Below are 27,563 nucleotides of genomic sequence, written 5' to 3'. Positions count from 1 at the left end.
GAAAGCACGAATGTTTTCAAACGTCTTTGTAGGATACATCTTGTATACTATTGATTGTTTCCCATAAATATATATTTTTAAATGCCTGGTCACCCTAAACGCACTAATTAATTAGGCAATCATAGGCATCCAGCAACATGTCTCATCAATGGGACAAATATATGTGCTAAGAATATTTCCTGAAAATAGGTCTTATTTTGAAGCTGTGTTTTATTGACTATGCAGGCAAAATGAGTTAAGATTTGAAGTCACTGTCTGTATCATTCAGACCCAAATTCCTAGAGGTACACAGATAAGGCAAAAGTATTCTATTGAGTTTGAATTATTTGAGTAACTCCACCAGTTATCAAATTTGTTTTGATTATATAGTCCATCTTAGGCTTACAAGTAAATGATTTTTTTCTTATCTTTTCTAGTTAGCAATCATCTGTCTAACATTACACAAGAATAACAAGTTTGCGAATACTTCATTTTCTTGCTTTTTATCATCTGTGTTCCAACGTGGAAACCAGGAAAAAAGGCACTGGGCACATAGTTTTAAAAGGACTTGCTTTTTCCTTTCTCATGACCAACCTAAGCTGGAATGACTAAACAATGCGAATGGCACCAAATTCATCCTCCCTCTCCAAGGCTATTCAAGGCAAAATTGTGAAGTGTATGAAGTTTATCTTCGGTCCCACTGCCACTATAAAAATCTGCTCTCAGCATAAGAATCCAGATTTTACTCCTAAGCTAAATTTAAATTGATGCTGTTCCTTGTCCCAAAAGTGTTTGCTTAAACCTGGTCTTCGACTGATGAATGAAAAGCTATGGCAGAGTTCGGAGGCATTTCAAGTATATGCAAACAGACAACGGCTCTGTTTGGAGAGGTCAAGCCTTCTTTGTCTTCCCTGAAGTGATATGACATAAGCCATCGCTCGCTCTGATGATTTTTAATTTTGACACTATTGATAGGTAGTTATCTTTTAAGCTGGTATTTGCATGGTTCTATATAACATTTGCAAAGCAGTGCTCACATTATCTTGTCTAATATCAACAAAGCCCCATATTCCTGTCTCCACTTTACAGATACTTAAACCTGGTTTCCCGCCACCAAGTGCCCGGCTCAAGCCAGGATCTGATAACCCCATCCAGGTCCACAAACCAATTCTGCCTTCCTCCCATGGAAGAAAGTTGATAATCCTACAAGGGATGTGCCCAGTATCTAAAAGTATCTTCCAGGTTGCTAAAGCAGTGACAGTCGATTCTTATTACCCCCAGAATATTGCATACACACAATATTTTTTCAATATTCAGGTGAGCACAGAGAAGTAATAACAGACACACCTTACCTACTCTTCTCACGTGGGGCTGAAGGTATAATCAAATGACAGGAGGAGAACCACAGGAAAAAGCTACGTCATTATCGCATAATCCCAAAGCAGGTAGCACCAAGTGGTTGGGGTAGAAGAGCCAATATTTTTATGTTGCCTTTGCTATGCAGTTTTAATGATGAATTTTAAAGAAAATCAACCTTTCTCTCACTTTATAAGAATATAGGCCCAAAGTTACATGTAAATTCAATTATATTTAAAATACACTTCAAACAACTCACTGCTTACCATTCTCATTATGAATTTTATAAGAAAATAAAAGATGACAAATGATCACTGCATGATGGGTTCAAAACTCGACTGTACCTCCTAACCTGCAAATCACTGCAAAAAAGGCTTAAGCATTTTAAAATGCTTTGCTGAATATATCTCATGTACCATATCTCATGCCTAACATATGTTTTATACCCAGATCGCCTTAACTGAAAAAATATAAATGGCAATCATGGACTTCCAACAGCATTTCTGGAAGCTCACTACTTAAAATTATCTTATAGATCAGCAGTTGGCAAGCTTTTTCTGTAAAGGACTTCGCCAACCACATTTTAGGCTTTGTGAATCACGCAATCTTGTTGAAACTATACAATTCCACTATCAACAGTATGAAAGCAGGTATGGACAATACGTAAATGAATGGGTGTTGTTGTGTTCCAATAAAACTTTATTTACAAAGACAAGCCCATGTATCAGTTTGCCAACCCCTTCTACAGAAAATCATTTTACCAGGTCTGGCTTTCCTAGAACGCATTGCTAAAACAGGCTGGGCAATGTGGCTTACCTGTGACCCGATGGTTTCCTGGAAGCACCGGCCAAGCTGGGTCTTAGCGGCCACGGGATAGACGTGAGGAATGACTTGCTGGTGGGAATACGTGGAATGTACCGTCTGGGTCTTCTGGACGGGATGCCCTTGGTAAGAGATCTGGGACTGGCCTGGTTGAGCATCTTTTACCTTCTGGCCTGTTGGGCCATCGATTCTTGACACTTGATGTATCTGGACTGAAGCCTCAGGGGGGTGCTTCACATGAATATTGACTATGTTGGGAGGAAATTTCACTAAAACAGATTGGGAGGAAAACTTGTTAATCAGGAATAAGTGAGTCAGCATGAAAGTAAGTTTATTTGCAAACATTTATACTTACGTGCATATATACTGTATATAGAATAAATTATATATATATAGTACATAATATATATATTGCTGCACCATCAAAATTCTTAATAAAAGGGTATATACTCAAAATAAAAATTAAGCTTGAACTTATATATTTTAAAGAAAATTAATTATACAGAGAAATTAAAACCTTTCCATAGTAACATATTCTAAGATAAAAATATTTTTTTCAGGATAATCACAAAACTAGGAAATTCACGCTAATTGTGGTCATGGGAGGGTACATTTTATAAAATGACAGTAATAAAGACTCAAGAGTTGGATTACTTTGATTTTCTCATGAAGTTTCTATCATAAAAGTGATAAGATATACCTTTCTACATCAAGAGAAAATACAGTTTCACAAAGCGGAATTCTCTTACCCTTAAACAACATAGTTTGCATATATGTTAGTGCTCCTTGGGACACATACGCAAAATACCAAAGTGTGATAATTTATATCTGTAATGAAATTTACTTTCTGCGGCTTTCAAATGAAATTTCATCTTTTGACGCTAACACTCAAGGTTTTAAAGACACTAACACCCTTTTAAAAAATTGTGCATGTATAAGAGATGCCAGGTTTAAAAGAATAAATTAGTCACAGAGTTTCTGAGCTCCAAGTGACCTAGTTTACCCTCCTCTACAGATGAATAAATTGAAACCCGTTTCAGTCAAGTGATTGTTTAGAACTAAAACCAAGCACTCCTCGACTACTACATAGACTTGGTCACCAGCAGGTACTGTGAGAAGCACCAGCTGGGTAACACCGGGAGGCGCAGAACGCTGCCTTGCTCAGCTTTCTATTCCCCAGGCCTGTCCAGAACCATGTCATGAACAGCTGACAGCTCTTCGTGCTGAGTCATCAGAGAAAGATAGGCTCCTTTTCATTTTTTATTTCCTAGATACCAAACCTCTATGGCCTAGAAGGCGCTTCCACCATATACCTGGGCCCAGATTCTGTCCCTGCTGGCATTTCACAGGCCACAGATCATGCACTCCTTTCCGTATTCCAGCCCTGGCCACCTGAAGATACTTGGCTTCTGTATGGGTCTGCCAGGTGCACAGGGGTCTGACGAACAGGCAAAATCAAAATCATAACCTTACCTTTGACTCCTTGCTGACTAGTCATGGTCAGAGGCAAGGTATGTGTAGAGTGGACGACATGTGTTCCCAGCGCCTTGCCTGACTGCTGGGGATGCTGATAGAGTTTAGGCACGCTGGCACCATGGACTGGGATCTGACAAAGCTTCCCTGTGAAATTCGGAGGACACTGGCATTTGTCCCTTGAACTACACTGGCCACCATTCATACATGGAAGATGGCAAATTACTGAAAGGGAAAAGACAAAGTGTAAAGAATTGATTAAGTTTCTCAAATGCTAAGTAACAGTCAACCAATAAACTCCCCAAACATAGCCCATTACAGCTGTCATATTCCCACTCTCTTTAAAAGTAGCAAATAAAAGAGTAACTACTTTGACCAAAAAAAAGGTCTCTATTATTTACTCTGTTTCTCTTTTTATTTCCACCTTACCTGGTTGTTCTCTGCAACAAGGAAAAGATTTCATTGAAAAATAATATATACAGTAGTCACTCAAAATTGTTTATTAGTATCCTTTTAAATATCTCTTGCATTCTGTAATTGCTTTGTTTTCCTATTTACTTACTAGTTTATGTAGCTGTCTTCCTAGATTATAAACTCCTTAGAAAAAGGGGACATGTCTGTCTTAGAGACCTTTATATACTCAGCACCTACAGTAATGTCTGGAACACATTAAATATTTCCTCAAAGAATAAACAAATGAGAATGCTAAAAATAATATCTGTTATAAATTTTCTCTCTCAGACACTGAACTAAGTGCTACCCAGAATAAGTGAGTAGAATAGTTTGAATTCTGCTTTAAAAGTTTTTGCAATCTCACTGGCATAGCAAGACCACAGTGAAATCCAGAAGAAGCAGAGTGATTAGTAGTTTGGAATTTATTTAGAATATCAACAGATAAAAGAGTGTGTTGGGTAAAGAATTTTAAGAGGAGTTTTAAATTCTGACTAAATTCAGCTAATGGTCAACCTCTTTATCACTAATGAATTCTTCCTATCAGCCTTAAAAACTAAACTTAAAAACTAAAAGCCCTTCAATGCCATTTCCTTCCAGTTTCTACTCTCTTTAAATACCCTCCCCTACGACTAAATTTTCCAAGAGGATTGTTCACTTCTCCACATACTACAATTCCAGCTTGGGCCCAGGTGGCGTTTTCTCTCCCCAACTCCCTTCTACGGAAACTACACTGAACTGAGGTTACTAACGGTGGCTCAGTCCAAGTTGCTAAATCCTGTGGGTGGATATCAGTCTTCCCTTGGTTTCCGCAATATCTCATTCATCTATTTTGCTCTTTTCTTTCCATCTTAATATCCTTTGCAGACTCCATCTTTACTTGTCTTTTAAATACTGATGTGCTTTAAGATTTGGTATTAAAATCCTCTTCTTTACTAACTCTACACACTGCTCCTATAATGACTTCGTCCTGTCATATAATGAAGTCACACAATTTTCTATTTCCTAACCAAGGCTTTCTGCTGCAGTCCAAACTGTCTATTTCTATATATCTCCATAGAGTTATTCCACAGGCATCTCAAACCCAAAAAGTCCAAAATTTAGCCCATCATCTCCTCCCTGATATCTTGATTCTTCAAGTGTTCCTTAACAGAAACCTGAGTACAGCTCTAGCACCTTGCCCATCCAAACATCCAGTTCTGCAAGTCCTTCCTTCTAAGTTTTCATCAAATCTGTGCACTTTTTTCCCATCTCAGGGCCCCTGTTCCCTCTCAAACCTCTTTACTTATGAATCTCGCTACTTTCCCTACAATTCAGCTACACTAAGCTTTATCCAGGTGTGCAAGGCCCTCTCACGCCTCTTGAACTCTAACGATGTTGCATCCTTGGCCTGGAATGCTCATTCCATTTGTCCTGCATCACCTAATTCCTACTTATCTTTTAGACTCGGCTTAAACCTCACTTCTTCTAGAAAGATTCTCAATCGTCCCTTGTCTACACTTGGTGCCTCTCCATGCTTCCATGGATTCTCATTACCTGCTCATCATGCCACTTGGCTTACTGCATTGCAACTGTCTGACTGCTTTTCTGTATGCCTCATTCAACCGGAGCCCCGTGAGGTCAGGGGCCTTCTCTTGTTATACGATACCCATAGCATGTAACTAGAAGAAACGCTGCAGCTCAAAACAATACTGGATGAAAAATTTATGCCTACCACTCAGTCAAATACCACTCTAAGTACCATAGAAGAGTCAGTCCCCACTCTTAATGTTAAGAAATAATGAGAGAGATTAGATAACACATGGTAACTGAAAACACAGATCAGCAATTAAGTGACAATTGAAAAATATAAAATGTTAATCCTGTGGAACTTCAGAGAAAAGTCATTTCTGGGAAGTCAAAAGAAGCTTTGCAGGAGAGATCATTTGGGATAAGACTTTGAAACTGGGCACGATTCAGAAAAACAGGAAGGGTTGCATCCTAAGAGGAGTGTGTTTCAAAAGAAGGGGAGAGGGCATGTTTGGAAGATAATGAGAAAGTGTGTCTCGTTGAAACCCTGGGATCCTGGGGGGAAGGATCAGGTGAAAAACTAGAAGATGTAGGCTTGAGTCAGAAAATGGACAAAGGCCCAATAAAAAGTTTGGATTTTATTTTCTCGTTATTAAGTTCTTTCAGAGGCTCCAAGGAGAGAATTAAACAAGGCTGAAAGAGTGTTCCAGGGAGATTACGCTTGTGATGGCACATGGGGTTAGTTGGAATGCAGAGTGACTAGGTGGAGAAGTCAGTTAGGAGACTATGAAAATAATGGAAACACAAGTCGAAAAACACATGTATCAGGCTGATGGCAATGAGAACTGAAACGTGAGGTAATATCATGAGAGAGGGAAAATCGGTACAAATGAAGATGGCACACTGAACGTAAACGGCAGGCCAAGGAAGAGGAAAGACGGTGGAGGAGGAAGGAGGAAGTCAGAAAAAATGACCAAGGTGACCGCCCAGAAACGGTGTCCAGCTTCTGTCCCTGTGGCCGCTGAAGCTGGACGGAGTCTGAAAGAGCCTTCCTCCAGGGCCTGATCTACTCTGAGGGGCTGGGTCAGAGAAGAGGAGGCAAAGCTGACTCCAAGGTTGAGTCAAAGATGTCCCAACTCTCACTTCAATTCTGAACTGAATTTCTAAATCCCAGCTTGGCTACCCTGGATGGAGTCGATGTGTAATGGGCAAGGGCAAGAGGAGCCGGGCCAAGATTTAAATGCATGACAAATAATTTATAACTGGAATATAGGCACCACTCACTTTGCATGGTTCCAACATGCATGGATTTCAGTGACTGCAGTCTAGTTAAATAATGCCAGTCCCCCGATAATATGGTTCAAACTTCAGTTGCCACAGTATATTAACTATGAGCAATTGCACAAAGTACCAATTCCACTGCTAGCTCTTTGGTCCATAAATGCTATCTAAAATAACAGATGTGTACCATGATCGGTAACCAGTCTGATCACTTTGTTCAAAGTCTGTCGGTGACTGATCTGCTGTCCGGTTCACGCACATACAGCGGAGCACGTGGTCATGTTCCCTCCTCATCTCGGCGGTAAACTCACAAAACATTTTACAGCAGTGGATAATTAAAAGAGTCAATAGGAAAAAAGTGCAGTAAAAAAAAAAATGACAGGTGGTAACACTGGAAGTGAAACTGGAGAGTGGTTGCGATGAAGAGGATGAAGATGTGGCAAAGGAAGTCGCACTAAAGGAAGTCCTGGATAGCTCGCAGCTCTGAAAGCACACAGGGAAAGGTGTCGGAGCTGGTCCAGACTTGAAAAGGAATATGACACGTGACTGAGGCAAAGAAAAAACACTCTGTATCATGTTATACAAGGAGAAGAAACACGTTCAAACTACTCTTGGTAACCGCTACTCAAAGAAAAAAACAACACTTTAATTCTCAGTGTTTCTAGCATTTTAAATTACAGGCACTAAATAAGTACTAGCTTTACGATTTCTGTCATTTCTCCATCCATTTAATAACTTACTGTAAAAGAGTTTTAATGTTTTGATAAAAAATTGTTTTTCAAGGGCATGGAACTGGTAAGTTTTCCATTAAGGTACATTTGCACAGTTTCGGCAGGACCATTTTTATGGCCCTGCGCTATCAAGCAAAGCTGACTACCTATAATCTATACTAAAATCACTTCACATATATAACCATTGTTTTTTTTATAAACATTAACCGATTCACTTTTACTAGATATTTCTAGTATCAACAGCAGATTCTGAAATCCTACATGAATTTAGTTTTGTTTAAATCTACCTTTAAACCCGAGATACTTCCACACAAATGTTTCAAGGACTGCATTAGTCTGAGTGGATACAGCCCTAAGCCCAGGATGGAACTCCAGCAATCCCGTGTTTCTCTGGTCATAAAGGAAATAGCTTCTGCTTGACTTATTCCCACCAATAAAGGGCCACTCTTTATAACCATCTAAGAATGAGAAATAAAATATTGATTCTCCTGTTGCAGCATTTTCTAAATTCTAAACTGCAATATAAAGTTCTTTGCCTGAGCTCAATAAATACACATTGAGTCCCCTGTGGCAGGTGATCTTTTTATAGCTAAATAGTCTTTTATATCAAAGAAAGCAAATTTAAAATCAACCTACAAACTTAAGGACTTAACTCTGAATGGTTTCTTTCTGTTTCCAGAGTTCATGCCTCTCAAAACAGTGCCTAGTGATATATAGTCTGTGCTGCCAATGTTCTATAAAACCTTCTCAACACATAAAGAGGAAAAAGGATAAGTTATCTTTAAGGCTGGCTTGAGAAGCCTGTGGTATGCTGGTTGTAAGCCTAGCTATGGCACATATATTTTAGCACATATAACTAGAAGGTGTCACATAGAATGCTGGCTGAGAAATTCCATGACTTGATCAGCTTGACATTTAGCTGGCCATCACCATAATTCACGAGATTGCATCATACGGTCACCTGGGACCTACTGCAAATATGGTCCTACGACCTGTTATTCCAGAAAGTATAATTTCATGACAACCACTCATAGTATCTCATGGTACTACTGTAAAAAGCCAAAATGAGCAAAAGGATCCAGGCTAGAAGAACAACACACTGGAGGTTTTAAATATGTCAAAAGTTTCAGTGCATTCCACCATTCACTTTGGTCTATAAAACAACCTGCAGTACTTCAGAAATCGGGCTGACAGATTCACAGTCACATTCTATACCACAAACTGGAACTTAGTTTAAATGGATACATATTAGTGACTTGTATAAGAATACGGGCAAGCTGAATTTCCCAAAGATTTGTTCTATAAAAAGCTATACTCTCTTTCTTTCCTGTTATCTTAGCTAACCATACAAATACTTCGACTGCGTAGCCCCAAAAAGTGCTCTAAGAACATACCCGATTTTCCTGCAGCAACATCCCGGCCCCTCCGCCCACCCCTTGCTTTCTGTGCCGGCAGACAGACCATTTCAAGTTATTGTGGCTAAGGCAGAACGGGGAAGACAAACCTCCATCCGAAGGAAAACCTACATCTGTCATTTCACAGGACACACATATGATTTTGATTTGAATAGCTACTTAAACTTTCCCACTTGTCTTTGATTAGAACGACGTTCCCTTAAAGGCTTCCACCCATTTTTGTTGATATCCCTTGGAGTGTGGAAAAAAAAAAGCAATAATATTTTTAGAGAGTAAAAGATATTACTTTATATTTTCTCCTAAACATACCTACACTGCCCTCATTTAAAATCTAGTCAGCCAGATGGTGGGTTAATGGCATAGCTCTTTAAAGCTTTTGGATAACAAATACGTTGGATAATAATGAAATATTGCAAACCATTGCTCATTTCAAGAACCTACTCCATTCTTTAAAAAAACAAAACAAAACTGTATGCTTGTCTTTTAATTCAGTATGCATCACCAACCACCCAACTAACCAAACAACAAAAGCTCTGGAGCTGAAAGCGAAGTTGGAGGTTCTTCTGAAGCTAGACCAGAGGAACAGAAGAGCCTGATTCTACATGTGACACAAGGAAGGATGTATAGAGATTAATAGCAGTTACTATAATCTAGGTTTGGTGGTTTTGTTTTGTTTTGATGGAATGTCGAGATTTACAATTGTGCTCTAAAACAGCCGTCGCCCCTTTCTTGATTATCTGCCAATTTATACTGACTCACTGACTCCATCCGGAAGGCATCTGAGGTACAGTGGTCTGGAACAACCTGTCCAAGGAGGTGACGTTTAAGCTAAACCTAAAAAGGGAAGTACCCAGTGACATGAAAAGTTGGCAAAAGAGTGTTTGCAGAAGAAGAAACAACAGGAGCTGAGATCTTGAAGTTAAAACATAGTTTAGAGGGGCCGGAAACTGAAACAAGGCTGATGTAGCAGGAGTGTAAGAGACGAGGAGAAAGTGAGAAAAACTAGGTTGGGCAGACAGACAAGTGCCAGATTCTTGTTCCATTCCACGAGCATATGGGGTGGCATATAAAAGTAGATACAGTAAAACAGAAAAAAATATATATATAAATACTTAAAATTTAGGACCAGACACGAATCACAGGAGTCAGAACCAGGGAAAAAGCATAAGTAAGGATCAGTAGAATCCTCTATTGTCTACATATGAAACGTACACTGTAAATTTGCTTTGTGTTCTTGGACCTCTTTGTACATTTTTGGGTAACTATTTAGCCAGATTCAAGGCAAATTCCAGAAGGTTTAATTTGAAATTTATTATTATATAAACATTCTATTGGTAGGTGGTTTTTAAAAAAATGTGTGAGAGAAGCAATTAGTGTTCTCAATAATATTTTCAAAGGGAGAAAAACAGAATACAAAGAAATCTTGAGGCAAAGGGAAAATGCTCTAATAAGAGTCAAAAATGCACCTACCATACTATCCATACCAGAGAATCTTTGTTTTACCTGCGTTAAGAAATTATCATCTCATCCCTATCTATCAAATACTAAATTATATTGGGCTCAAGTAAAAGGAAATGCAGATTCCAACAAATGCAAAATATCAACCTTAATACAAACAAAAATTCCGAGACTATTGCTAGTTTTTAATGCTGGCACACGTGAACAAATACTTTAATACCACATTCTATTTATAATCTGGGAGGTATGAGCCCTGCCACACGCATGCATACCAGAGCTTCCAATCTGGGATGAGGCCATTCATCATCTCGGCTTTGTTTATGGCTTTCCTTTCCATTATCACGAACCTCACCATAGCTGTGGGCTATCAAATTTGATCTAGTTTTATACTTTTCATAACCTTGGAAGCTCCACATAGCGAGCATATCACAAAATTCCACTCATACGCTTCATCCACAGAAGCAGTCAGCGGTGCCATCTCTTGGAAATTCCCAAACGCCAAGGCTCTTTTACCCTTAGGGAAAACACAGCAGCACTTGCAGGCTGCAGGATAAACAGAAGAATCCAAGACACCCTGGGGCATCCTTTAGCAACAATCTTTGAAAACTGGGGCCAGTCATTTCACTTCATGGATTACGGTGTCCCCATCTGCAAAACAAGGTAGCTTAGTGGTACAATCCACGGGTTCTTTTCCATCCCTGAAATTCTGGTTCTCAAAAGCCTAATCAAGTTATAAACACAGTGAAATTCAGATTTCCTCATCTCATCTAATGTGATCGGCAAGATTTAAATTTTAAAACAGGGGAAAATGTATATTCGGCTACTTACAATTTGTGTAGAAGGGGCAGGGGTTAATTTGTTAAGTGGTGTGCTTTGTTTTTATTTTGAATGTATAATCAGATGGTGATTCGAATGTAAATTTCATACTTATGGACGAATTAATCAAATGCTCATGGATTTATGAAAAGCTGACTTCGTTTGGGGGAACCGTATGAACATATCGAGTTGGTAAAATGATAATGCTGCACACTAACGGACAAGGAAACAGTCTTCATAAAAACGATGACATGCTGCATGCATCCTTGGAGACCTTACCTTTCACAGTGGTAATACTGCAACAATCTGCGTGGACATAATTAGTTGTTGTCATCTGGCATTTTCTTTAATATCACTGCAAAATGCTTTCTTAACAACCAAGTAATACATCACTTAAGGCTGGTACCAAGCAATAACACTAACGCTACACCTATTGCCACTATAATTTGCAAACTCTGCTGTGGTGTCTCTGGAGACCAAGTTCATAATCCCACTGAATTCATTAATAACTTTGTTATTTGTTTTTCCTGAGCCTCAGAAAAGGACTTGAAATGAAGCTAAATTTAGCATTTTAAAATATCTGCAAAGTCAAAACCTCGACATACATATCTGAGAACACAAAACTGCACTAAACCTTCTGACATCACAGCCAGTCCAAATTCCTACGGCCCTTTCAAATCGGGTCCAAATACAGCCTCCAATAAAGAAGTGATCCTTCGAAGAAAGAGGGATGCTGAATAAGAAGAATCCTAGAGCCATTAGCAAATTTGGGAGGCATCGACATAATTTCTGTGTCATTTACCAATCTGCCTTGTATTATAATTATTTTTTATTCTTCTTTCTCCTACTAGATTTTGAAAATGGTAGGAAAGAGGCCATGTTGTTTTCATCTTTGTATCTAGAGTATTTCACAGCACAGTGAAAGCAACTGATTTCACTGGCTTAATGATTTAACTCATTCCGTCTTTAACCTACTGTATAGATATGGATTATAACTAATTTTGCTTCAAATTGCAACCTAAAGATCTTAAAATAGTTATTGAGTAAAACTTCCTTTTCCATTTTTTTAAGATAAGCGGTTATTTTGAATAGAAGGTTTCAAGAGGGGCATGACATAATGTGGTGGGGAAAAAATCTGGCTGTTTAGGATAGAGCTGAGGATGGAGGAACAGGGGAAGAACGCGGGATCAAACAGAAGACGAATACAAAAGCAGAGAAACATTCCGAGTCATGAAAGAAGAAACACACTGGGTAATAAAACGAAACAGGGTCTGTAAAATTCGGTCAGATGCCAAAAGCAATAAATTCTGTGTAGGCAATGTTTGGAAACCACTATTCCAAACAAAAGTCTTCATGGCCTGTCTACAGCTTCCTTTTATTTCCACCTTCCACAGATCATCGCCTTCCCGTGGTTCCAACTTATCTACACCACCACAAGCAAGGCCTCTTTCTCTGCCCTGGCCTTTTGTTTTCTTTTTGGGGGGCAGGGATCCCTTTCAGTGTTCTCTTTCTGGGCAGAAAGCGGCGCCGACGAGCCTAGACGTGGCAGCGGGATGCAGTGCAAGGCGTCAAAATCACCAGGCTTAGGAACGTTTTCATCCTAAAGGATATGAAATCTCCTGCGTAGCTCCCGGAAGGGACAGACATTTGATATTTCTGGATATCTGAACTGGAAAAAACCCCTTGGGAGGACAACAGAGCCCATGCAGGTTGTGGCCTTAAAACCTCCACGTAGCACAGAAGTGCCCAGGGAAAACCAGTTTCGAGGCTGAATATTGACAACTGTTGTCATGACTGGATATCGGTTTCTCCTTCAGTTAGTAGGAACTAATTTTTCACTTCTTTGCCTTTTAGAATGATAGGACGGCCTTATTTGAAGGAACTGAAGTTCGAGGTAAAAGAATGGCTTCTTACAAATACTGATAAAAAGTGTAAGACTGCATCACGTATTTCAGGTTTATAACCTGTTAGATTTTTAAAAATGTTTTTAGCTCTGATATCTTACATAGCATCCCATCTTTGACTCCGGCAACTATGCACAGAGAAGGATGAGAATGTCTAACAGAACTAGGTGATTTATGGATTTTATCATAAACTCAAATGGTAGTGAAGAGGATTCCAAGTTGTTTCTACTGGATCATTCCTTCTGAGATACAAACTCATTTGAGCTAAAAGCTGAACATAACCAATTTCCTGCTCATCTATTTTAGAGATTCTATCACCAGTAGGAGACACCTAAATCCAACCACGGCCGTGGGGCTTATCCAGCCTGGTTTCCCACTGCTGCTGCCATGTTCTCTTTAGGTCCAGCATACCCAACTTTGGTCTGTTCTGAGCCCTCCATGCTTCCTCACATACACGTGTGCTTCTGTACAGACTCTGTCCTCTCTTCCTCCCAACTCATCACCACAATCCAAGCTTATGCTAAAGCTTCATCTCAACACCACGCCCTTTCCTGATGATGGCAGAGAAGAGCTGATAGCTCCTACTCCCTGCCACGTCCTCAGAGCAAGGAATGCCTATGCGTGCCCGGCACAGATAGCACTGAACTGCAATTGTCTGGGTACAAGTCTGACTTCTCCAAAAAGTCATGAACTCCTGGAGAAAAGAAACCTTGTCTTTGGGACCTTGCCTCTTTCAGTGGTCCATCTCAAGAGCTTAGCAGAATGCTATCACATGGCAGGTACCGAATAAATGTTCTTTGAATCAATAAAAGAGCAAATGGAGCTTTTATTAAAACATATTTTTATTGTAAAGCCAGCTGAATGCCAAATTCTGTATTTTTATAGTTTGGTTTCCAATTTCTTAATGTTATCTTATCTGACCCTAAATTGACAGTCTTATATTAGTCATTTGCTTTTATTGTCTTTCCAAGTCATTCAACTTAATTTTCATAAAACTCTTTATGTACTCATTTTTGATCAGTTCATATAATATTTAATTAAGTGATGTGATTTCTGGTCCAAAACAAAAGAATTGACCCTTTGTAGCCATTCAACTGAGCCATGGGAGCTATAATGTGTGGGGTGATCTATCGACTAGGAATACTCAGCAGGCCATCAGCATCGGTCAATGTATTTTTAAAAAAGGAGTAGAGAGAGTGGTTAATTTGGAAAGTTACATGGAGGTAGTTTTAGACAGCTTCTACTGCAGACTGTTTAAAACTGCACAGAACTTTCAAGAGTCAAATGCTAAAGCTATTCGAAGCCATGTGATTCATTACTGATGAGATGAGCCAAGATGTCTCCTTCCATTTAACTTAAATAACTTGATATGTCAAGCTCAAGTTATTAAAATATGCCTATACATTCCTCAGGGCTCCATATGTACTTCCTGAATCTGGAACATTCCATGAAATCAAGACAATATGTATCAAAACTGACTTCCTGAGGATAATTCCTTTTAATCCCCAGTATTGGCCCATGGATATGTTTCTAATTAACTCTCTTGAGATGTAGCTCAGACTTGGACTAAATTGACTTTTGAAACATCCTAGTGCATACCTAATACTCAGTTACCACTATAAAATAACTGTAGATCTAGATTTTGTATAGGATAAGAATCAGAGATATGGAAGGACTGTAAATTAAAACTACTATCATTAATCAGGACTAGAAACATTTTCAAATCCTTCTGGCAACTTTCCTAAGTAAACCAAATATCATCAGAGATGCTACTTTGGTATACAAAGAAAAATTTCAGAAACTTTTCCCTGGTATTCCTCCCATGTCTCTTTCTCTTTTCCTTTTTTGGCCAGTGAGGCGCTGCACTTAAGAAAACTATATAAGGATGTTTTAATTTAGAATTAAAATGTACCATACAGTGATTGTTACTAATATCAGATAAAATATTGTCACAAATTACAATCATTTCTCCGTTATTCTTTTCAAAATGAAGTTTTATAATATATAACATATCTGATCCAAATGAGAAGAAGCCCATACATTACTCTTAGAAGTGTGTTTATCTATCTTTAGAGTCATGCTTTTCTGAGATAGGATATTTCCACAACTGAACTGGTAACCTGAAAAAGCTAATGGGGAAAGAAGGAAGCATTTACACCTTTTACTTACTAATAGGTTCAATATCTTCAGAGCTTGAAACCTAGCAGCTTTCAAATACATAGTATCATAAGCCATTTGGAGCAAAAAATGGTCACAATTTCTCTTTTACAATTCTATTAATTCTCTTCATGGAACTGGTATATTTAAGCCAAAACTTTGCCATAGGATTTAAGCACTTTACCACATGATTCACCTTTTCTAGTCCATTACTTTTATCAGGAAAGAGATCCAGCTGCTAGCAGTAGTAGTAGCAGTAGGAGGAGGAGGAGTTGGAATAGTAAAGACCCAGGTGCTAGTGGTGGTTGTGGTGGTGGTAAATACTTCCTGGATGAAACAAAATCACCTTGACCACAGAGATTTTTACTGTACAAGTATAAAGGCTAGTATGTCAGAGATCCCTATACTGGAAACAGAGGGATCTGAGTTCCGGTCTTAGGTCAGCATCACAAAGCTTAATGACCTTTAGCAATTCAGTTCGGCTCTCTGAAACTTGGTTTTCTAATTGGTAAAGTAGATCTAACTGTTACATACATTCCCTTCTCAGTGCTAAACTTTTATGTTTCTATGTTAAATTTTAAAGAATACTGCTTTTGAGCCATAAATGTCATAGCCTAGTTTTTTTTTTTCAGTCCCGTAACCTGTACATCGGCTGTGACCAAGTTCTGCTGAGTCTCTGTCTTCATTATCTTTCTGGTTTATTTCTTCCTCTCCAGTCCTCCAGGTCTTCGTCCAAGTTCAGACTATTCTCTCTTGCAGAGACTATGGCAAAGCTTTCTTGAAAGCCACCCTACCTCCCTTCTTGCCTCTCTCCAATATGTTCTCTCCATACTATGTCCAAAATGTACTCTGACATGCATACTCACTCAATAAACTCATTTCCCTACATAATTTCTTTTCTATGGCATTGAACACCTAAAAGAAAAAAAAAAATCTTCTCTTATAATCTGGTGATAAATGCAGGGGGCTATTGGAGCAACTGCCTCATGAGGTTTGTGGTGAGAGTTAAAGGCTCTCTGCTCATGGTGATAGTTCACTAAGTACCAAGTGCTGCCAGTCTTATCTCTACCGTGTCCTGTTTTGGGCATTTTAGGTCACAAAACTGATCTACCTGTGATTCCTAGAATGCATCACTCTCTCCGTTGAATTCATACCAATGCGCTCAGCTAGAGTCTGGAAGAATTCCCCTTCCCACTCTTCCTTCTTCAGTTGTGGGCCCCACGACCACTCCACGTCCTCTTCTTCAGTGAGGGCTCCTTTCATTGCTCCCTGCAGCACTGGGTGCTCCTGCTTCTCTGAATTTAGAAACTCTACGTAGGTGTCCAATAAACATCAATGATTTCAATGAACTTCAGTGGAGCTGACTCTCCAGGCTTCCGACAAAAGACCAGAAGACCCAAAGTTAAACTCTCTGGGTTTATATGGACCAGTTAAGAATATCTTTCCCAGTAAAGCTTTTTGCATTTCTTTTTATTCCAAATGACACCACAATAAGTAGAGTAACAATGCCTAAAGTGAAGAGATAATTTTCAGCTAGCATTCCAGGATCTATCAGACTGCTTCCAAAGTTTTACCACTTTTGTGGAGAACAGAACTCCTGGAAAAATTTAACAGTTCTACTACCTCAGTCACAGCCTCGAGTTGTCTTAAATTATATAATATTATTTTGTCTGGAATATTTTTAAAACCATATTTTGTATTTGTTCCTTCATTTTTAACATACTAGAATACTTCCAATGGTAAGTAATGATTTAAAGTCTCTCCTATTTCTTGGAATATTACTCAGCCATTAAAAAAAAAATGAAGTCCTACCATTTTCAATGACATGAATGGACCTAGAGGTTATTATGTTGAGTGAAATAAGTCAGGCAGAGAAATATAAATAGCATATGATTTCACTTATATGAGGACTCTAAGGATCAAAATGAACAAACTAACCAAAAACAGACTCACAAATATAGAGGACAATTTGGAGATGGACAGAGGGGATAGGAGGATGGGGGGCTGCGAGAATGGGGTGAAGGGTTAAAAAAGTACAAATTAGTAGTTGATAGATGGTCATGGGGATGGGGGTGCACAGCATAGGGAATGCAGTTAGCATTAATATATTGGCTAGGTAGAAAACCAGAGGAGAGAAGGAGCAATTAGAGGGATGGATTTATAAATTATACAAATGTCTAACTAATGTAATGTGTACTTGAAACTAATGAAAAAAAAGCTTCCCATTTCTTAGGTCTAAGAGGAACACTCTCTCGGTCTTACTGAAGCCCTTTGCTTTTGCTTCTAGTATGTATTTGTGCCACTTCTGTTAGCCCTGGGTCCAATGATAATAGTCCTAGTCAACATTGGCAGGTTTGAACCATTCCTACAAAGTTCAACTAATTGCTCACTTATATTGCTCTGCTTATAGGAAGCTTCTACTTTCATTGGAGAAAGGCTATACATGTAGAAAAACTTATACCTTATCCCTAATCTTCATGAGTTATTTATGACTAGATCTTCCAGCTGCTAGCAAGCTAATCAACAGCCGAGCAGAGGAAACTACGTGTGTAATCAATATGCTCCAGATTAGGAAAGCTTAACCTTCAGTTCAAGACAAGAACAATATTTCCACTTTCATCATCGGCATAGAAGTGTACAGAGAGCTCTTACAATTAAAATGGAAAATTCCGGTTTTCACAGCCCAATATCCCATGAAAAAGGAAAAAAAGAGCCTGAGAGTTTTCCAAGTAATTATTAGAAATATAACATCTAGTCATCATTCCTAAAGCAAACAAGAAAAATCATACTTAAGAACTCACTTTGATTTTTAAGACGTAGTTTGACCACTATCTTTATATGTTTATTTATTTTGTATGACTGTATTTAGACACACATATGAATAAGTACAAACCTAGTAAATAAACATTCAGGACTGATCAACTTCACGCTTTATTCTGGTACCTTCAATTCAACACTTCAGCCATGAAAAGTAGATAAGAACAATATTACTGTCTCCCTCCAAATGTGCTCTTTTGAGCCTGATAAAACACAGAAAATCTATGGCTGACGCTCTATTCTAAAAACGACGACTATCGAATAACTTCCTCGACATGTGTTTCCCAGGCTCCCGTGACGCTAGCAAGGAACGCGAGTGAGCATGTTCACTTTACCAGGTCCCCTGAGTCCCATCCAAAAAAATAAATTCAAAAGCCATGGGGGATACAGATCTGTCTAGAAATACGGAAGAGATTATTTAGCAACTCACCAAACTTTTTAAAACTTCTAAGATTGATCAGTAAAAGCTATCATGAATGTTTAGTCTAAGATGCAAGTTCTTTTTTTTTTTTTTTTTAAGTTTATTGGGGTAACATTGGTTAATACAATTACATTGCTGGATTATATAGTAGATCACTTCTTAGTTTTCTGGAGAACCACCATACTGTTTTCCATAGTGGCTGTACCAATTTGCAGTCCCACCAGCAGTGTATGAGGCTTCCTTTTTCTCTGCATCCTCTCCAACATTTGTTATTACTTGTCCTGTTGATTATAGTTATTCTAACAGGTGTGAGATGGTATCTCATTATGGTTTTGATTTGCATTTCCCTAATAGCTAGCGATGTTGAGCATCTTTTCATATATTTGTTGGCAATCTGTATGTTCCCTAGGGAGAAGTGTCTGTTCAGGTCCTCTGCCCATTTTTTGATTGGAGCGTTTGTTTTTGTTGTCATTATTGAGTTGTATGACTTCTTTGTATATTTTGGATATTAGGCCCTTACTGGAGGCGTTGCTTGCAAATATATTTTCCCATTCGGATGGTTGTCTCTTTACCTCATTGACTGTTTCTTTTGCCGAGCAGAAGCTTCTTAGTTTGATGTAGTCCCATTCATTTATTTTTGCTTTTACTTTCCTTGCCTTTGAGGTCAAATTCATAAAATACTCTTTAAATCCAAGGTCCTTGAATTTAGTTACTATGTTTTCTTCAATGCATTTTATTGTTTCAAGTCTTATATTCAGGTCCTTGATCCATTTTGAGTTAATTCTGGTATGTGGTGACAGACAACAGTCTAGTTTCATTCTTTTGCAGGTGGCTTTCCAATTTCCCCAGCACCATTTATTGAAGAGGGTTTCCTTTCTCCACTATATGTTTTTCACTTTTTTGTCGATTCTGTCCAACTGATTCACGTGTGTGTTTTGCTGCCAATACCATGCCATTTTGATTACTGTCACTTTGTAGTATAATTTAAAATTGGGCAGAGAGATGCCTCCAGCCTCATTCTTTTTTCCCGATGTGACTTTGGCAATTTGGGGTCTTTTGTGCTTTCACACAAATCTGATGATTTTTTGTTCTATTTCTTTAAAAAATGCTGATGGGATTTTGATGAGGATTGGATTAAATCTGTATAATGCTTTAGGTAATATGGTCGTTTAAACTATGTTTATTCTTCCAGTCCAAGAACACAGAATATCTCTCCATTTCTTTGTATCTTCTTCGATTTCTTTTAATAGGGTCTTGTAGTTTTCATTATATAGGTCATTAACTTGTTTCATTAAATTTATTCCTATGTATTTTATTCCTTTTGTTAAGATGCTAGTTCTTTATACCCAACATAAACCTATTTAAAGGTTTCTACTCACTTGGTTAATAAATTAAAATATATTAACCCTTTTCAGCTAATGCATTTAGTACATAAAAGTGATGGAAATGATAACAATAACATATCTATCTTAAAATGCCTTAATGCCAATATTGACATTATCTACTCATCCATATGAAAATATTCTTATCTGTTCACAGAAGGCAACGACAATAAAGTGTCAATAAGAAAATGGCTATTTGGCCTCTATGTAAGGGAAAGGTACAATTGTTGCACTTCTATTATTTTATAGAGTACAATCTTCATTATCCCATTTACTCCTTATAACAACTCTGCAAATGATGTTGTTTTATACCAAAATAAATGCAAGATAACTGAGATTCTGAGGCAGTTAGAATTCTTCCTAAGGCATATCATTAATAAATGGCGGAGTCATTATTCAAAGTCTACCAGGCTACCTCCAAAGTGTGCGCATTATCCCAAAAGGTTTTGAAGAGGTCAAGAGGCCCAGTCACCCTTGTTGCGACTGCTGCAAATGCCCACGTAAACAGCAATTCTATGGCTGTTGCTATGTTCTCTCCCCTATCTTTAACAAAAATCATTTATCTACTGCAGACTCTCAATTCTCCTCAACACATTGCATGGGTCAGCCACAAGTGGAGTTGGTAGATAATATCTACTTCCCATCCCTAAGTACTTTAATGATCAAAAATAAGGAAGCAGCAATAGTAGTTACCACTAACCACAAGTGCCCAACAACTAGTTACCGGCATTCTTTTGTTTACAATAGGTCTTCTCGATAGAGTCGAAAAAGCCTGTGTCTAGAGTAGTTCAACCCACTGTACTGGATTCCCATACTTTTCAGTTTATTATACCAATCATTATTAGAGGAACAAAACAAAGATGTGGTGCTTCATCTGTAAAAGCTTAGAAGCTAGTTAGAGGAAACCAAGCTTACACAGTCATTCAAGCTTTTGGGAAGGCCACCCAAGGACGCTGACACAATCAATCAAAATATTCCCTTGGAAGCAGCGCTGCCTTAACCACATGAATGACCTGCTCGAAGTAATTCCCAAGCGCTTGGATTCCATTAAATTCAAGTTTTGCTATTCATCTACCGACAATTAAAAGGGGCAAGTCTCGTCAAGACCCTAATAAATTTTCTCTGTGTGGCTATAGAAATGGAAACTGTCCATAATAGTTATTTTTACAGCTGGATTGAATATTATATTTCTCTGGATTGAATGCTTAAACTTGCCAGGCCTCAGTTTTCTAATCAGTAAATGGGAATACATACCTATTATTCTCGGGATGAAAAGAAAAAGTATGAAAACGCCTAAAAGTATGCTGGGCACGCAGAAGGTTCTCGATACATTAGTTTTCATTTCCTTCCAGCTCTGGACCACATCTTTCTCTATAGTTTGAGAATTTTTCTTCTATAATAACCCACTGAATTATCACATAAGAAGCTAAAGCAGCCCAAATTATGCCCATCCACAGATCCCACAGGCAGAATCAGTAAGTAGCTTAAGGAGGAGCCTGTGAATTGGAGCACAACCTCTGGAGCTCCTTTCTATCACTTAAAAGTATTATTTGAAGAGTTGAATAATCAGGCACAGAGATTAAGAAACAGAAGAGATAAAGAACAGAAATTCTTTCTCTGGCAATAAAACCAGTGATGTTATTTTTTAATAGGTGCTAAGTAGGAAGTGCCAGCGGGGTTGGCTTTTTGATAAGTCAAACTCAACAGCTTGGTTAAGTGGCAGCTGAACTGGCTGAGCCTTGACTTTATAGCAAGCATTCAAGGTTCGGAGGGACCATTATTATTCATTTAGCTGCAGCCTGGTGGGACCCATATTTTTCGTTATTTGTGAAGGGAAGCCCTTGAGCTGCAGGACCACAGCGGCAGCAGGCTGCTCCTTTCTGTGGAGACTAGCAGGGCTCAATCAAGGCCAAGTACAGGGAGCCAAGCTAAGTGCAGCTGTTATGACTATAGCCGCAGCTCCCCAGGCTGCAGCTTTGTTCCCTCACTCACAGAGGCACATTCAAGGCTGGGATTAAGCAGACCCTGAGCCCCCTACATTCCCATCTCATTGCATTCTGTCTGGCCATGAGACGAAGGAGCACGACAGACATTTTCATCTCACCTTAACTGAGCTCTCCAAAGAAATGTGTTTCCTGCCTCATTATATGATGTGCTAGACTAGGATGTGTCATCAGTTGTGTAGGGGGGAAAAAGTACACTCTGTGTTTCTGCCATTTTGAAGAACAATGGTTTTGTCTTCAGTCACCCAGCATTTAGATGCACAACAATCCATTTGAGGATCAAGGGTACAGGGAAGGGGAGGGATAGAGAAGAAGAGAAGAGGGGAAGATTCACTAATTTCTGGTGTTTAAAACTTATTACCAAGGAACTCGAGTTTATATCTTAAATTCCAGGAAGCCAAAGTGTTTTGGGTAATACATGTGAATCATTAAAAAGAAATCTTCCATTTTCTGGCTAGAAGGTGACTGCTCTGATAACCACAAAGTCAATGAATCACAGATACTTTATTACTGGACTTCCTCTCAACGGGCTAAGAAAAAGTTACTCAGAACTGGCCCCCCGTCCAGGAATTAGTCAGGTAAAAGTGAGTTTCTCAGGCTTGGGCTCATTTGAGATGCCCCCTCTCAACTTCTCCTCTGAGTTAATTCCAGAAAATGGCACAGACAGTGGCATCTAGTCTTTACCATGCCCCGCAGAAAGTGCTATGAGTAGAAAGTAGCCTCAGTGGCTGGGACAGGCAGGCCTGTCTGCCAACGCCCGGGGCTATTTTCTTCTGCATGACTACTTGCATTCTGAATTCTTAATTCCTGGATATCTGGGTTTGGTATTCTACACAGCACAAGCTGCATATTCTTTTGTTGGGCAAAGGTTGACATAATAACTGGATAATACTCTGTTCTCCACACATGTTCTTTTTTGAGTATGGTCACCAGAGCTTCTGCCAGTTACCCAGTGACTCGCATCCTCATTCTATGTGGGTGGGAATGGCGTGGTGAGAAATGGCTGGAGCGGAACTCCTCTCTGATACTCCTCTCTCACATGGGCAAACTGCATTAGAAATCGCCACGCAGTGGTATCATCCAACAGGAGATCACTTTCAGAAATTGCCAGATATAAAAATCTTAAACCTAAAAGTCTCACTTGGCAATGCAATGGGAGTCACAACCCTGGGTCTGAACCAGAGCTTTGCCACTAGCTGTGACCTTGTAGCCACCTTCCTTCTCTGGGCCTCGATTTTCCGATGTACAGGATGAAAAGGGTGAACTAGATGCTCTTCGAGATACTCTCAGCTCTACGGGTCTCCTCATTCATTTCGTAAAACAATTCCACAGATTTCCATGACACGACTTCTCTTGCACACTGGGTTATTTGGTACGATCATACAGTCATTAGCTTTCGACTTTTCAGAAACATACCAATGACAGCAAATAAGCCACCTCCGTGATGGCATTTTCCATCCTTCATTGCCTACTGCCCTCACAGCTCTTCATTCGCATACATGTATTAGCCACATTTTAATTCTAGTTCCACTAACAACTTCTTAAACAATCCCAGACAATAACAAGTCTCTGGAATTCAAACACCTTTGATGTCTGACTTATAAATTTTTCAGCATCTATAATTCTATGGTTAAATTATATATTAAATTTCAAAGACCAAGTACTTCAGAAAGAGATAAATTACGCCTTGACTCATGCACGCCTTCAGTCCAAATAAAATCTGCTCTTTAGTCACCGATGGACTAAACTGTGTAAATCCAATCATTCATAAAGCTATGAAATGTTTAAATTTTTCATAAAAACCCCAGAGAGTAAATTAAATTGAATCAAAGTTCTCTGAATTCTCCTAAAATTTATTAAAACTACGAACAGAAGGTGATTTCTTTGTATCATGACTTAAAGCTGCGGCTGACATAAAAATACTGAAGCACTAGGTAATGCTGCTGGTTAATGATATTTAGTAAGTTTAATGTACACATGAAATGAAATATGTCAATCTCGTATCTTACAATATATGTTAAAATATGGTTAGAGTTGTAGTTTAATGAACAGCATTTTGATGCAATCAAGCCTGTGACGTATGGTGATCAAGCAATTAGCAATGACTAACAATAATATCAACATATGGATGCTGCTCTAAACATAAAGTTCCCCATGGGAGCTGAAGGAGGGAGCCTGGAGGAATAGATACCCCAACCTCTCTCTCCCTGCAATCTCCTGAAGGGAAAAAGAGCCCACTGATGCCTGCAGGGACACACAGCAGGCTGAATTCACAGCACGAGCACGACTGAACACCATATTCTGACTGAAGAATGCTCAGGCATCTGGTCTTTCCACAAGAATTAAAAATTCAAGGAGCTGTTAATCCAAGTAAATTAAGGAAATGTGGGGAACTCAAACACGTGTCAGATGGAAAAACTACCTCTTCGGTTACTATAAAAACTGTTCCTCTAATTTAGAATTAGGTTTGACTTTCTCTTCCCCATAGAGTGATTTAGATCCTAAACCACTTGTTTGTTACAGTTTGTAGAAGTGCCTCAGCACATTTTAAGGCCTGCAGGAACTCATTTCAGTTTTTTTAAAAAAATAATAATAAATTAGCCCTCTACAACCTGACTGGCCGATCCGATTCCATCCTTTCATCCCGCTCCATACAAGCTGTGCGTCCTTCAGGCCACCACGGAGTCGTTCTGTTTCTGGCCAAACTCTTCTGAGCACTTCGGTTTAAAAAAAAAAACTAAGCAAGAAAAATAGTCATTTGTAAGCTTGTCAAATATTTCAGGCCTCTAGCTTTATGATCAAACTTGTCAGGCCGACGACACGTCACCACACAATACATCACTGGATTTATGTAAAACCGTCCTTTGATTTAAAGAGGAAAGTGGAGCCAAAGAAAAGTACAAAAGGGAACACACTGTACACACTTGGAAATCACAATAAATATTTTCAGAGAAAAGCACACTAAAAATAGCCTAATCCCATTTACGCTCTATCATTGTCCTCAGAAGACAGGCTTTATTTCAGACAGGATAATAGCTTTTCAGGACTGCAAGGGATCTTGAACATCTACTCTTTAAACTCTTCCTTTTACAAATGAAAAATAAATGAATGAATGAATGAATGAATGAATGAATAAGACTTAGAAATGGGTCTTACCCAAGTGGCAGGACCAGGATTAGAATTAAGGTCTCCAAAAGATTCGCAATCAATATCAGCTATAGATAATGCTGTAATGTCTGACCTTAGAAAGTAGAAATCTCAGGTTTTTAAAAAAAATCCACCATAACAAACCAATTAAAAACTGAGCAAAGGACTACATACAATAAATATTTCTCCAAAGAAGATTTAGAAATGGACAATAAGCTCATGAAAAGAGGTTCAACACTATTAGTAATCAGGGAACGCAAATCAAAACCACAATGAGATACCACTTCACACCCATCAGAAAGGCTATTACTAAAGAAAAAAAAAAGGAAAGTAACCAGTATGGAAGAAGATGCAGAGAAATTAGAGCCCTAATACACTACAGTTGACAATAGAAAATGGTGTAACCACTGTGGAAAACAGTCTGGCAATTCCTCAAAGAGTTAAACAGAATTACCAGGAATTCCACTTCTACGTACGGACCCAAAGAAAAGGGAACCAGGGACCCCTCAATGTTCACTGCAGCATTATTTATAGTAGACGGAAACAACCTAAGTGTCCATCAACAGAAGAATAAACAAACGGAAGCATATATATACAATGGACTATCATTCATTCTTAAAAAGGAGGAAAATTCTGACTCATGCTACAACATGGATGGCTCTTGAAAACATTGTTCTAAGTGAAAATGGCTAGACACACAAAAAAGACGAATACTGTATGATTTCGCTGGTGTGAAGTACAGAGAACAAGCGAGTTCATAGAGACAGAAAGTAGAACAGAGGATGCCAGGTGCTGAGGAGAGAAAGGAATGAGGAGCTATTGTTTAATGGGGAAGGGGGTTTGTTTGGGACCACGAAGAGCTCTGGAAATAGAGAATGGTGACAGCTGTACATCATTGGGACTGTACTCAATGCCACTAAAGTAGACACTGAAAAATGGTTAAAATGGCAATTGTTATATTTTACCACAACCAGGGAAAAGATACGATATAAAAAAAAAAAAATCAGCCATATGAATGACAGGCTTGGGGGGTCTCATAAAGATAGGCAATAAAACGTATCGCCCTGTATTGATGAAATGAAGAACAGGAATTTCATTCAAGTACAAAAGCACACAAGACAACTGTGAAAATCCCAAGTTTCCTGGGCAAGATGACCAAAACATAAGGCGGAAAACTGCTATGAAGAGGTTATATGCGAGATAAGGTGATGGCTTTTACTGGCTCTCCAGGGCTCTTTTTCAATCCAAAAGCAAATGCTTGAAAACATTACACACGTTATTATTATCCGGCTAACCTAGAGTGTTCTAGCCACAAAGAGGTTTTCCTTTTTTCAATAAATTAAATATGTCAGACTTTTAATGCTTAGTTTTTTTTTTTCTTTCAAACTTGGCAAAATAACTCTTCAAAAGACATGAAGATATCTGGCTTAGAAATAACAAACCTGTACCCACCCAAGGCGCTATGTTTATTTGAACGTATGATGATGCTATTGTCCAAATAAACACACTCAGCTTTTTCTCCTTTTTCGACTGCCACAGCGCGGGCTCTTTGCACATGAGTGTCCACACTAATAATGGTTTCTAATATACAATCACATCTGAGATGTGCAAAAAATGCCTCCTGGGCTAGGCATTTTTCCATTCATTATTTCTTATTTCAATTTCTAAAAAATCTCTACGATAAAGGCCAGTCATGCTCACATGTTGAGTCATCCTGAGACTCCCAAACCATCTCAGTCCTGCACCCTCTGAAATCCGGCAAGGTCGTGTTTTCAAATGCAAATCAAGCTTCCAGCAGCCATGGTCCAGTTTATTAGGCAACACACATATAATGAGAGCTGAAAGAGCTAGCTATCCATTTGAGCCTCAGTACTATCAAAAAAGGAGAACAACTGTGACAAAACGCTGGAGGTTTTACCTAGAGAACCATCTTGAGATTTAAGAGGGAGGGTTCTCCAAGGGTCTGTACAAAATATCAGAGAGAGGGTCCAAGATGTTGTCCAATAGTCTGAACAACCAAAAAAGTCTCCTGAAACTGCCAAAATGTCTCTCATGGAGGGGGGTTGAACTTCACCTGGTTAAAAATCATTAGATGAATTCAGCTTTTCTCCTTCTCATCTGCATTATGGGTGTGAACCAGATATTGCAAAGTGGAAGAGGGACCTGAGCACCCAACAAAGGCTATGCCCGCTACATGTAGGTGAAATGTGAAATAAGGTGAAATCAGAGACAGGTGCCAAGACGCAGAGCCCAGGTGTGAGCAGACCACACTGGAAAGAGGACAAGTCCAGAGCAGGGTGACGGAAATACAATGGGCTTTGGAAGGCACAAAGAAGGGCAGTTTCAGCTTTTCTCTCTCAACTAATAAATGTATGTTCACTCTTACTCCCTCTTAATTCAACTCCTTCTGTGTGCTGAAAGTGTTCTCAAAGCCTAGGCAAT

General features: G+C 38.9%; 1 protein-coding gene across 9 annotated transcripts in view; it reads right to left on the bottom strand.

Moving 5' to 3' along the window:
* LTBP1 (latent transforming growth factor beta binding protein 1) overlaps positions 1-27,563 on the bottom strand; it is a 337,195-nt gene that overhangs the window by 158,584 nt on the left and 151,048 nt on the right. For all 9 annotated transcript variants that reach the window (XM_036224209.1, XM_036224208.1, XM_036224207.1 and 6 more), the window contains 2 exons: positions 3,631-3,855; positions 2,152-2,426 (listed from right to left, as the gene is read on the bottom strand). In XM_036224209.1, the coding sequence (XP_036080102.1) occupies positions 2,152-2,426; positions 3,631-3,855 (500 nt within the window). The remainder of the gene's footprint in view (positions 1-2,151; positions 2,427-3,630; positions 3,856-27,563) is intronic.

This window comes from Rousettus aegyptiacus, unplaced genomic scaffold, assembly GCF_014176215.1.
Source record: "Rousettus aegyptiacus isolate mRouAeg1 unplaced genomic scaffold, mRouAeg1.p scaffold_m13_p_7, whole genome shotgun sequence".
In the NCBI taxonomy this organism is placed as follows: Eukaryota; Metazoa; Chordata; class Mammalia; order Chiroptera; family Pteropodidae; genus Rousettus; species Rousettus aegyptiacus.
The sequence above is the reverse complement of the archived record's forward strand: the minus strand, read 5'-3'. Positions and strand labels throughout refer to the sequence as shown.